This window comes from Sphaeramia orbicularis, chromosome 9 (genome assembly GCF_902148855.1).
Source record: "Sphaeramia orbicularis chromosome 9, fSphaOr1.1, whole genome shotgun sequence".
Lineage (NCBI taxonomy): Eukaryota > Metazoa > Chordata > Actinopteri > Kurtiformes > Apogonidae > Sphaeramia > Sphaeramia orbicularis.
In genome coordinates, this window is record NC_043965.1 from 31,180,440 (window position 1) to 31,193,420 (window position 12,981).

Here is a 12,981-nt window from a genome sequence, read left to right on the forward strand (position 1 = left end):
ACAGCCCAGTATTTTAATGCATTTTGTAAAGGGATGTAGTTAAGACTGAAGATCAGAACAGAAGCCACTGTTGAAAAGCCTGTAAATGATTGACACTGTCAGATGATACATACAATTAATGGGTTAAATCTTAGTGCAACAGCCACATTCAGCCAATAAGAAACAGGCATTAAAAAGAAAAAATTAAGAGAGAAAATTTGTTCTCCATAAAAAAGGATTTAAGATTATGTTTTTAGTTTTTTTAATTCCAGTATGGATGGATTTCAGATGGTTACCCACATTACATACATTTTAAACACAGTGGCATCAGAAGGTTTTGCAGCATAACTGGCTTCTTTTTACTCTATGCAGCATTTTAATTTCTTAATCCAATTATAACTTCAGGTTGATAAAGCTGGAAAGTTTGTATAGATTCAGCATTTTTCTCATTTCAGTAGCAAAAACATGTATGGTGGAATAGGCGATCTTTGAAATGCTTTGTACATAGCAGTTTACAAATTAGAAGGATACTGTCAGATGCTTTGCCAACATTTTGACTTTTAAGTTTAATTTATTTACTTGTTTTTTTCCTCCTCTTACTCCCAGGACTTGCATTAAGTTGTTAACATTTATGTTATGTGTGTGGCTCTGTTAGTGTTCTGATCCTCAATTTCGGTACAAAGGCACACACTTTCCAACTCCTCCCCTCCCTCTTCAGCCAGAGTGTGATTAGAGTCAATACAGAGGGAGAGAGAGAGAGAGAGAGAGAGAGAGAGAGAGAGAGAGAGAGAGAGAGAGAGAGAGAGAGAGAGAGAGAGAGAGAGAGAGAGAGAGAGAGAGAGAGAGAGAGAGAGAGAGAGAGAGAGAGAGAGAGAGAGAGAGAGAGAGAGCAAAAGAAAGAGTGGGCGGTCACTCTGGAGCACTCTTGTGGTTCTTGCAACAGCGTCACTGTTGCTTGATCTCCAACAGTCCAGCTGTGGAACTCAGACTAATGCAACATTCAGTGAAAAAATACCATCCATCCCAATCTCAGTGGACATATCCAAATGGACTAAAGCTGGGATTTCTTCCCCGAAACTTTTTTTAGTCTGATGTTTGGACATTTTTTCTTGGATTCATGAATGTTCTGCAGCTCTGTGAACTAATATTTCTTCAGCACTGCGGACGGTTTGGATTTTTTTAAGAGAACATGTTGTTGCCTTTATCAGAAGAAGCTTGTTTTGGGAAATATCGAAAGCTACTCCCAAGGTTTGATCAATTCAAGACAACTTTCAGCGACTCCCAATGCAAAAAAGTGCAACAACTGCATACTGAGGTGTAACTTTTTAACAAATAATATTGTTTTATTTTGAGCTGATTGATGATGCAGATTCTTTTGTTTTATCTTTGATGTGAAAAACACACCTCTTGTGACTGAGTTGTGCTGGTGAATAATGGATGTCAGCCTGAACAGTACAGCATCCAGTGTGATCAACAGAACAGGACCCTACCACCCTGCATTGGGACCCTGGAGCCTCATCCTTTTAGTCATCATCATACTGACTATAGTGGTGGGAAACTTGTTAATCATCATAGCTGTAGCGCGCACTTCACAGCTACAGACAACGACAAACATTTTCATTATGTCTCTGGCATGTGCAGACCTAATCATGGGGGTCTTCGTGGTGCCTCTGGGGGCCACTATTGTGGTGACAGGGAACTGGCAGCTCAGTGACACATTCTGTGATTTCTGGACTTCTGTGGACGTCCTCTGTGTGACGGCAAGCATCGAGACACTTTGCGTCATTTCAGTGGATCGCTACATAGCCATCACGAGGCCGCTCCGATACAAAGTCCTGTTGAATAAGTGGCGTGCTCGGGTAATAGTTTGTTTGGTGTGGGTTGTGTCAGCCTTAATTTCCTTCGTCCCTATTATGAAAGGATACTGGCGTGCATACAATGACCCTGAAGCAGAGAAGTGCTACAGAGACACTGCATGCTGCGACTTTGTGACCAACATGGCCTTTGCTATTATTTCTTCTATTGTGTCTTTTTACATTCCTCTGATCATTATGATATTTGTGTATGCAAGGGTTTTTTTGATAGCAACACGGCAGGTACAACTCATAGACAAGAATCGAATGCGCTTCCAGAATGAATGTCCAGCAACACAGTTACAAGTTGCATCACACATCAACAACATCCTGTCATCTGCTTGTACAGGATCCAGTGGAAGAAAGAGTACCAAGCGAAGGCCATCACGGCTCATGCTTGTAAAAGAACACAAAGCCCTCAAGACTTTGGGTATCATCATGGGGACTTTCACCGTGTGCTGGTTGCCGTTCTTTGTCGCCAACATCATTAATGCTTTTATCAGAGACATTCCTTCTGAGCGGATCTTCAGGCTGTTAAATTGGTTGGGTTACATCAACTCTGGCCTCAATCCCATCATCTACTGCAGGAGTCCAGAGTTTCGTACGGCTTTCAAGAACTTGCTAGGCTGCCCGTGGTTCTCTACGCTGCAGCTCAACACTTTCTATAAAGAGCTTCAGACTCGTTGTTCCTGTTTTCTGTGGCAGGCAGACTCGGGCACAGCCAGCTCTTTCCAAAAGTCTCCAACTGGTAGGACTGAGGGCAGCGAGAGTTTGGCCAGTACACAGGGAAGCAGCAAAAGTGAAGAGGCATCCCCCGGTCCACTACAGTCCAATGGCAGCACACAGTTCAGTGACTTATCAGAACCTGAAACTAAATTGTAAGTTTCTTTGCCTTATCTTAAATTTCCACTATAGATATATTCTTCGGATGAATGTCATCAAGAACCTAAAACTGCAAATAATATTTGATGAATGACTATAGACAATGAGATAGAAAGTGTCTCATTTTGACAGCTGATATTCACCTACTGTGCAACAGTTCTTTACATTCTGCTAAATATACAATCCTGCATTTATTCCCAATTCATGTAACACCCCAGAAATTCATCAGAATTAAGGTAATTTAATCATAATTATTGCAGAGGTACTACTTAGTTATTTTTACTAAAATATATATTTTTGAAAAATCATTTGAATTAAGACACTTCACAAGGCTATGGAAGTCTATGTGAGGCTGCTAGTTTCAGATATTTTTTTGTTTTCATCAAATAAAACTTGTCAGTTTTAATTATAATCAAATTGTAACATCAGTGGTCTGTCATGTGACCTGTGCAGAGATAGTATAAATCAGTATAAGTATAAATGGGAAACTATTTGCATTCATTCTCAAAAGAACTGCACAAAAATTTTGGTTCATGTATGTGTGTTGTCATATCAATGATTAGAGGGACAGAGGAAAACAAGTTATTAATTAAAAATGTATATATATATATATATATATATATATATATATATATATATTTATTTATTTATTTATTTATTTATTTATTTATTTATTTATTTATCTATTTAGTGTGATAAGAGAGACACACATTATCACTAAAAGTAAATCATAAAACTTGCATTAGACGTTGTGAATGAGGAGTTTTAGAAGTCAACCACAAAAATGGTTTTGATTTTCAACAAAACAAAACAAAAAATCAATAAAAACATTGCTTTTTACAACATTTGTATAATATTAAGTGCAGTATTTAATAAGTAGGCATGATAAAACAGCAAAAATATCTTTTTTTAGTAATTTTGAATGTGATAGATTTTTTTTTTTTTTTTAAATTGCTGCTCAATGTGCATTTACTATTGATTAATTAATTAAAAATACAAATCAGTATTCGCACATATTTGATATGTTACTGTACTGCTGTCTGAGAGTAAAATTAATTTGAGGTTAGCGCTTTATAAATAGAATGTTTTCTGAAGCACTGGCTGTTGTGACGTTGTGACAGTATTACCAAAACTAAAACTGAACGTCAATAATTGGCTCTCTTTACAAATGTTTTGAGACTGTCCATGTATCAATTACTGAGCTTTGTTACCTGTAATCAATCTTTAATTTAGCTGATGTCTGAGGAGTAAAAAATACCAACAGATGTGCAGTGACTGCCGTTACAAATGTATAGTCACTTGTACTGTGTTTGGGATAATATTTTACAGGAAAGTAGTCAATAATAACCGAACATGTCATTAAGTTCTGGTACAGGAACATCCAGACTGTAAATTGTACAGTGAAACCACTGGCTATTGTGTAAAGGGCTGATTCACAGATCAGCTGTCACATTTGAGGGCATTTCTAAAAATTTGTGTAGCTGTCTGCCTGTCGGTGGGCCTCAGTGTGCCCTGCCCAGAACACTCCGCAGTAGATAAATCTTTATCACTTACACACAAGGCTGTTTTTAAGACTGATGGCCAGTAAGAACAGCCGTGTCATGTCAGGTTAACTGAGGTTGGACAGCTAAGTATTTGCCTCATTACTATTCAGGCGTGCACAGGCATATACTGAGTGGTGATTATGGTTAGGACTGCAACATTTCTGCATGTTAACAAAGTAAAAATTTGGTTTGTTTTATAATGTAAGAATGTACAAAATTAATTATCACATATTGTAAATTTTAACTTTGAGGTCTGAATTTTACTCACATAAGAAATATTATGAGATGTTATAAGAAATTCTTAATATTCTTAAATTATCTCAAATTATTACTACAGCAGCACAACCTTAAAATTAAAGAAGATAAAGAATACGCAACTGAATATTGTTGAAATATTCTCCTTAACTGTAATAAGCTCTGTTGGGTTGTGACTGCTACAAGTGTCACATTTAAAGGTTTTAAAATTCTGAATCTTTCTATAAAATGAGAATTTTTTGTGTGAATTGTTTTTGGATTTCAATTTCTATTCATATTGTGACTTATATAGTCTATGTAGTGTTGTTAGTGCACATTGTATTTAAAAACACTTTTGATTTGTAATGTAAAATCCTCAACTCAAAACTCCCGAGCCTGAAGGAGAACGTATTAGTTCATTTAAAATATTTATTCTGCAAACCATATATTATTTTTAATTTCCCATGACACATCCTGTGACATCCTCTTACTGGAATTTTACAGACATAATCAATGGGGCTATAAAAACCTGAGACATTTAGGAGCATATAAAAGTCTTCCTTAAAAGGAGCCTGGTGTGTTCTGTAGTAAATCACCCCAAGGGGAAGGCTCAGCGGACTCACACTGCGCTTTGAGCAGGATTACAGAAGTAAGTGAGACCAGCCGCCCGGGTCTCGATCACAACTAATGACAGGTTGAATGAAGGTATTTGACAAACAGTTCTCGAGACAGTGTAACTTACTGAAGTGGCCGCATGTCGCTTTACAGAAACAATATCTACCAGAGGCCATGAATTCATCAGTCAACTTTCTATGTCCATTTAACAGCAACACAAAGGAACAATTCAAATACATAGTATCTGCAAACCTTTGGAAAACATACAACAAGTCCCTGTGTTCAAATTGATAAGAAAACAAGTAACCATTGAGAGGGATGGTTATTAGGGGAGTAACTGCACAGAATAGCCATTATCAATAGTTTGTTTTCATAGAAATACATGGCAGGCAGGCAATACAGGCATATTACTGTTGCCCTTATCAACATCCACAGCAGCCTTCAGCTCATGTCACGTACCCAGCATGTTATAAGCCAAGTACCATTTTTCAAGCATCACCAGTAAAAGAGTATTTGCAGTTCAAATTCATTATCGCAAATAATTTTTTTTTAGTTATTAAAACTGCACAAGGCAAAAACATATCGGCCATGTGGCTTTTCTCATACAATTAACGTCAGTCAGTTTGTTATGTCTTTTGGTATTTGTGCAGCTTCTACCCATAAAGACCCAACCAAAAGCATTTACTCATCTCTAATGTTTAGTACCTGTCGATCCACTAATTCTATCAATACATGTAAATAATTGGTGTAAAATGCAGTTATTCATCTTTTCATGGTCATCAGATATGACCCATTTGAACGTCCAGAGGCTCCATAGTGAACGTGGAAACACCGTCATCTTCAACAACATTGATTCACCTGTAAAACCCATGGCGTTGGATCAATGACAGTGGATAGAGATACTTGTTTTATGTTCAGTTAATGATAGATTTGCTTAAAAAGTCACTTTTTCTTTATTTAATCTCTCTTTCTGATATAATAACCCTCAACTTTAATCTGAGTTTTTATGAACATCTACATGATCAGTAAATTAAATATAGGAAAATACCTGATTTCCACTGAAAAAAAAATAAAAGAAAGAGGACAATATCATAATAAATGGTGATAAATCACCGAAGAAAGGTTAAATATAAAGAGAAAAACATTTGGGAAGAGTCATATAAGTCACACTGGGTCTTTATAGGTTAAGGTGAAACAGGTGACTACGGCACTGGTTCTAATATGTGTCTTTTAGGGTCATTCAAGTCTTCATGTGTTTGAAAAGCATCGGCGTGTTATGAACAGCAGGACTTTGTTAGCACAGTTAATCCATGATTGAGAACGTTAAAATTAAGCTAACAGAAAGCAGAACATTTTATTTCCCAGAGCAGTGGCCAGCTAGTTTACGGATGAAATTACAGGTTGGATGAGGAGCAGAAATGAGTCTGTTGCTTCAGTGTATTGAACACAAAGAATAAAGTATCTCCAGAGCTACAGCACCTGTGGCATGCGAGAATATAAAATAATGTTGTCATTACTATTAATAAACTGCTCAGATTTAATGAGACTGAGACTTCGAATGTACATTAAACATATTTTCCCTCTGAGACAAATCACAGGAGGATACACATCTATGTCATGTCATTCGAGAAGTTGACACTGATTGCACTGGGACAAGAAATCACTGAGGCTGATGTATCTAGATTTTTCCCTGTGTTTGGGTCTCAAAAAGCACTGGTCTACAGTGGGAAATGGATTTATTGTATTTTATCCAACTTTTCTAATCTCTAATGACGCTCCAAATCACAGTTCAGAGCAAAATCTACTGTAAAAATGATGAAATAGGGGATACATTTATGGAAGTGTGGCATTGTTTTACATATTCTCAGCTTGCGTACTTAAAAAAGAAATGAATCAAATGAGCAGTGATATCTAGACAGTTCATAAAACACAGTGATTTTCAGTGTAAGTACTGACTCACTGCCTCCTATTCACTCTATGTAAATACTTTTGACATATGAGTTGACAGCTCATGAAGAACAAATCTAAAAGAACACTTTGTTTATATTGCAGACACCCAGGTTTATACTGGAACTAACTGGAAGACACTTCATTATGCCAGTATAGTGTGTGGACGTAACCATATTTCCACACAAATGCATGACGAATTGATATATATAAAAACATAATTTCTGTTATGTACTGGTTAAATATTGTGTTAAAGCTAAAACAGGCTGTGATTGACAAATTTTTCTTCAGTGAGCTGCTAATGTGTGACAGATTACAGCTCCATGTGATTTCAGTACTTCCAGATACTGGTGTAATAGGTTAAGGCGCTGCAGTGAGCATATCATTAGGCACACATTAGGCGATCCGATGTTTTGATGGCATTCGAGGAGGGGCCGGCTTGTGCTAATGCTTTGTTTCCTGTGCTGAACCTGGTGATTTTCAGCTTTTCTCTGCAGTTTGCTAACAGCCCCAGCTTCCCACAGCAGCCTCTGTAATGTGCATTTAGTTAGCTTAGGCAGAGATCAGGCCCAAGAGAGCATGAAACAAGGAATAGGATAAAACAAAACATGGTGGTATTGACCTGTGGGAAACCTCTTACACTCCCTTTCAAGCCTGGCTGATATCAGAAGCAGTCACCCTGCATCATGGTCTTTAAATGGAGGCATCCGGGAGTTGTGCAAACACTTGAGAATGGTGTAGCTCTTCTGTTGTGAGGCTTTGGAAAGATTAAAAAGCAATAAACCATGACTGGATGATATTTCTCACTGGATCTCTAAAACAGCAGAGACATTCAAGACTGTGAGACTGAAGTTCGGTCTCAAGTTCTCATTTTAATCTCAGTTCAATTTTATTGGATTCAGAAAATTATTTAATAAAAACTGCAACTCAGCAGTTGGTAAGAAATCATTAACATCTGCCAAATATAACTGAGTTACGATATAAACATTTATTTGCCCCAACTTGTATGATTTCCAAACCACAAAAATGTTGATATCGTAGAGACTAAATAATAAACATTGCTACTTACATCCTCTTTTTGACAGGCAGAGAAAACATACATACTGCAGATGATGGATGGATTTACCTTAACTTTGATGAGTTTAGGTTCTTTAACATGAACAGAGTCTGCATAATATGTGCACGCTATGTCTGTGGTTTGGCAACTTAAATAATCCAATGGCTCAAATATGAGCGCAAGATTCAACAGAATGTATAATGGGCTATTATAACCGCTGAATTATTCAAATATATTAGCCTTATAATCACTCAACCTAATTTCAGATTTCAAGAGGTAGACTGCACAAAAGTATAGAAATTCAGACTAAGCCACATTGTAAATTCTTTGCTGCACATTTTTTCTGTAGACAGTCAAATTCCTGTGTAACTCAGTAACAGTTCTTGGTAGTTTATGTTTTCCTGTGGAGACATGTACAGTGGAGCTGATAGCATCTGATTCCTGTTTTGTTGGGAGAAAAAAAGTTAGGAGTTGCACAAAGGATGTGAGAATGAAGGAAACTTTGCTAAACTTTCTGTATTTAACAGCAAAGAAAAGTGAAACGACAACAGTCAGTCATAATATAGTAATAAAACTCCAAGACTCTTTCAAAATCTTGCAATTAATGTGGCTGCTGTCATGAGTTTTTTTTCTTTCTTTTTTTGTATTTATCTGATAGTTACTGATATGCTAAACAGGTGACCAGTGCTAGTACATGCAGCTAGAATCACATCTTGGTGGGCTACATCCAAGTTAAAGGTAGAGAGGTATTTGGACAGTCTGCTTTTTTTCCTACTTCTATTATGAAATGAAGAAAATAAAATTAGACTAAGTCCCAGAATAGAGATTAACCAGCCCAATTATAAACTTAAATTGGTACCATGTAATATATTATATTATTCCAAACATTCAACAGCTGGAGGAAGTCACGTACCAGAGCAGACTTAGGACCAAGACCACCAACAAATCAACGCTCTGTATCCACAGACTGTGTCAGTCACTGAATAATGTATAAAACTCATTGTTTACCCACATCTGTATTATGGTACCATCAAGTTTTCTTCCTCTTCACAAACATCACAGCTGGTTATTTTGACAGTTGGTCAAACTAACAGTGCCTGGATCAGCTGATAGTTTACATTATAGCTCTGTTAGCTTTTGTCTGTTTTTAGACAGAAAACAGCCACAGTAAAACCACAAGTCACTTCTGTGTTCTGTATGGTTTGTGTTGTCAATAGCTGCACTGAAGATACATTTTTTAATCATCCAAACAAGGTCAGAACTGTCAAAGTTTAGTCTGAACCAAATAATATTAATATTTTATTTATAAACTTCATAATCAAACAAAGAAGAAAGAAACGCTGATTTCAAACTCTTCAAACTTTTTATTTAGAGCTGTGTCCAACAAAGTGCTTCTAGTTTTAAAGGTTTTGTCTCTTTGTTTGACTCTAACAGTTGTTTCTCAGTGGTTCTAATCTCATCTCATCACTTTCTGACATGTTGGTCAAAGATGCCAAGGTGTTAGCTTTCCTTACCATCGGAGACCAACCGAGTGACTCACTCCTTCCCCTAGTGGTCACATAAACATATTCCATACATTAACATCTTTCACATAACTTCGTAACTCATTATTCTACACACTCTGATCATATAAGGTAATAGTAGGTGTTTTTTTTAAATTTGAAAGTGCAAATATCTATCTATCTATCTATCTATCTATCTATCTATCTATCTATCTATCTATCTATCTATCTATCTATCTATCTATCTATCTATCTATCTATCTATCTATCTATCTATCTATCTATCTATCGAGAAAGCCTTTTCTATTGTCTGATTCTTTATATGAAACATCATCAACATCATTTATCCTTATTTGGTAGTATTAAAGCGCTAATGCGTCTATCTCTTTTCAGCTTCACATTACAGGAAAAAGATGGCTGAAAACTGTAAAAGGTCAAACTACTGAAGCAAACGAGCCCCCAGTGTTTCCTGAGACCAGCGAGCAGCAGGGACAGGCTGAAGAAGAGGACATCTACCATCTACCACTCATTAAAAAGCAGCTAACAACGTTAGGAGAGCTAAGTGGAACGAGTGTGGAGTAACAGCTGATCAGGTCTAGACAGTAACACTGGCGGGTTTCACTTCTTTTGGACTGGAGGTGGACAGTGAAAACTGAGCGCTTTGGTCATACAAGGTGAAGAAAAAATCATCACCTACACACTGTTTGCAACAGACTCCTGACTAAGACAACACTGAACTAAAAGTTTAAATGCATTCCGGGAAACCTTTGGCCTCGGTGAATGTGGCCTTAAAATTATAGGAAGTTTTGTACAGTATATTATCTAATAAGTTATATATTTATAATACACTGAATCTGTAGTAAAATACCAAAGTCAGCCAGTTAAAAAGCATATGCCTTCATATCAATAATTCCGTGGTAAGGTCACAAAACCAAAGAGCTGCCTATTCACCTCTTCAAGTCTGAGGTCTGTTTTCAGTCTTAATTTTTCTACTTTGAGCCACATAGTTGTCGTTTAGTGTAAATCTCCTAGTCTTTTGTCATGCAATATTTATTTCTGACTGCCCGACTGTTTAGTCTTTACTCTACAGTCACAAATCTGGTCAGTTCAACGGTCATTGTGCAAGGTACAGTATTACACATGGGGGGTAACAATAACATGACATGTTAAATGCACTAACTCACTCAATTTTTGACTTAAAGCTTCAGCAAGGATTTATTGGGTAAAAATGTCAGTATACTGCAATTCAACAAGAAGAAGAAGGGGGGAAACAAGATTTCTGCAATGAATTTCTGCAAATCATCTCTAATTTATATTGTAGAATGACAATTTTGTCTTTCAGAGAGAAGGGAGATAAAATGATTGACTTACACATGTAATGAGCAATCACTGACCAGACTATATGCCTCATCACAGAAGTCCCGCCCCCTCCACTTTGCCCATTGTAAATAATTATAAAAAATATGAACAGTGGTCAATAGCAAAAAGCAAATAATCTTTTTATCCTGTGTTACTTATGCCACCATTTACACATATGGCATTTGTCAATCTAAAAGTCAATTCTACGAGTCAAGAAAGTAGTGATCTGTGGCAAAGATAGTAAAGAAACATAGTTTTGTGTTAAACAGCTTAATGGATTACATCTCTTGGTGCCTGTGATACACATGACAAACACCAAAATGTCCACTATCTTGCCACATTACCTCATTCTTCTTGAGTGAAATGAAAAAGTGTTTTAAGAGTCTGATCATGTTAAAGCTGCAAAAACATCTTCTGCGACTCTGAGCAGATTGTGGACAGAGGCAGCTAGGATGATGTCACCTCCATGACTTCCGGGTGTGTTCAGTAGTTTTACCGCAAACTGCAACTTTCTTGCTTGCAAAAAACCTTCCAACTGACAAACATCATATGTGTAAACAATGGCAAAAAATTACATCTCTCATGATTGATTGCAATACAATTTTTCTGAAATCAGGTCCCATCGTGCACAACTGGAAGGTACAGGACTTCACCTCTTCACATAGCAACCCCTCACTTCTTTACATAGCAACTTGATGTTTAAAAAAATAATAATAAAATAAGAGAAGAATGTTTATTTTGTCAGAGCGTTCACGCACCACACTGAAATTTGTCTTCTGCCTTTAACCCATACATACATGCATCACACACTGCATACTAGGAGCAGTAGGGTAGCCATATCAGATGCCTGGGGAGCAAATGAAGGGCTAAGTGCCTTGCTCAAGGGTACATCAGCCAACAACTCTCTGCCAGTCCAGGGAATTGAACTGGTGATGCATCAGTCACAAACCAACTCTCCAGCCATCTCTCCAACCATCTAGGCCACAGCTGCCCCCATTTTCTATCTTTAGTTACAGTTTTTGTGTAGGACAAAAATGAGAGAGGTACAGGAAGGTGTGTACTTAAAAATTCTGAAAATTCTAACAATTATGCCTACTGAAGCTTTAAGTGGCCATGGTGTAAGTCCAGACTCATAAGTGTGCCAATACATAACACAATATACTTTGGAGAGGATGCACTAGTGTTTCGTCTCTCATTTTTCTGTTATTCTAGGAATCCTTGTGATCCATTAAAGCATAACATCATCTGTTGCATTAAGAAATAAAGTACAAAACTGGGTAATACTGGCCATGTGTTCTCTGTTTACTGACATTCATCTGTGTCCTAATACTCCTAAACCTTTTTTTTAATCTTTTTGTCTTGTATGGATTCCATTTATGACCACTCTGAAAGGGAAATTGCCTTTTCTTCTTCAACTGTTTTACCTTAAGAATGTTAAGAGCAAGAACATCATGTGTAAACATCATCACATATAGGCCTATACATGATTGTATTTTTGTAAAGACCGAAACAAAGACCTGAACAACCACTGGCAACCAAAGCATCAACTGTTCTACAATGTTTAAAGACCTTTGAACCACTAACCATGTCAATATACAGCAGTATATAAATAATTCAGGTAAAATGCTGTTTCTCAGCTTTTCACTGGTATCAGGTATGATCCATTTGGTCTTTCAGACCTTCTGTAAAGAATCTGGAAGCACCGTCATCTTCTGCAAAATTGGTTCACCAATAGAAACTCATGTAGTTGATAAATGGCAGTGGTGTAGATTTTTGTGTTTATGTTCAGTCAGTGCTTAAAAACACACCCTGTCTTTTATGAACATGTACGTGACCAGTAAATTAAACAAAAAATACCTGGTGTTCACTGAAAAATGCAGAGGATGGTAATAAATCACTTAGGAAAGGTTAGATATGGGGAAAAAATCATTTTTGAAGTCAAGAGATTACTGGGTGCATCTATGAAACTGGGTTTATTTTGGTACCTGGCACTTTGCCAGCTTTTTAGA

General features: G+C 36.9%; 1 protein-coding gene across 1 annotated transcript; it reads left to right on the top strand.

The window, feature by feature from the left end:
* The first annotated feature begins 909 nt into the window (after positions 1-909).
* Positions 910-12,099, top strand: adrb3a (adrenoceptor beta 3a). Its single transcript, XM_030144457.1, has 2 exons — positions 910-2,710; positions 10,007-12,099. Exons 1-2 carry the CDS (start codon positions 1,413-1,415, stop codon positions 10,032-10,034), a joined length of 1,326 nt encoding a protein of 441 aa, XP_030000317.1. The 5' UTR covers positions 910-1,412; the 3' UTR covers positions 10,035-12,099.
* Positions 12,100-12,981: the final 882 nt, after the last annotated feature.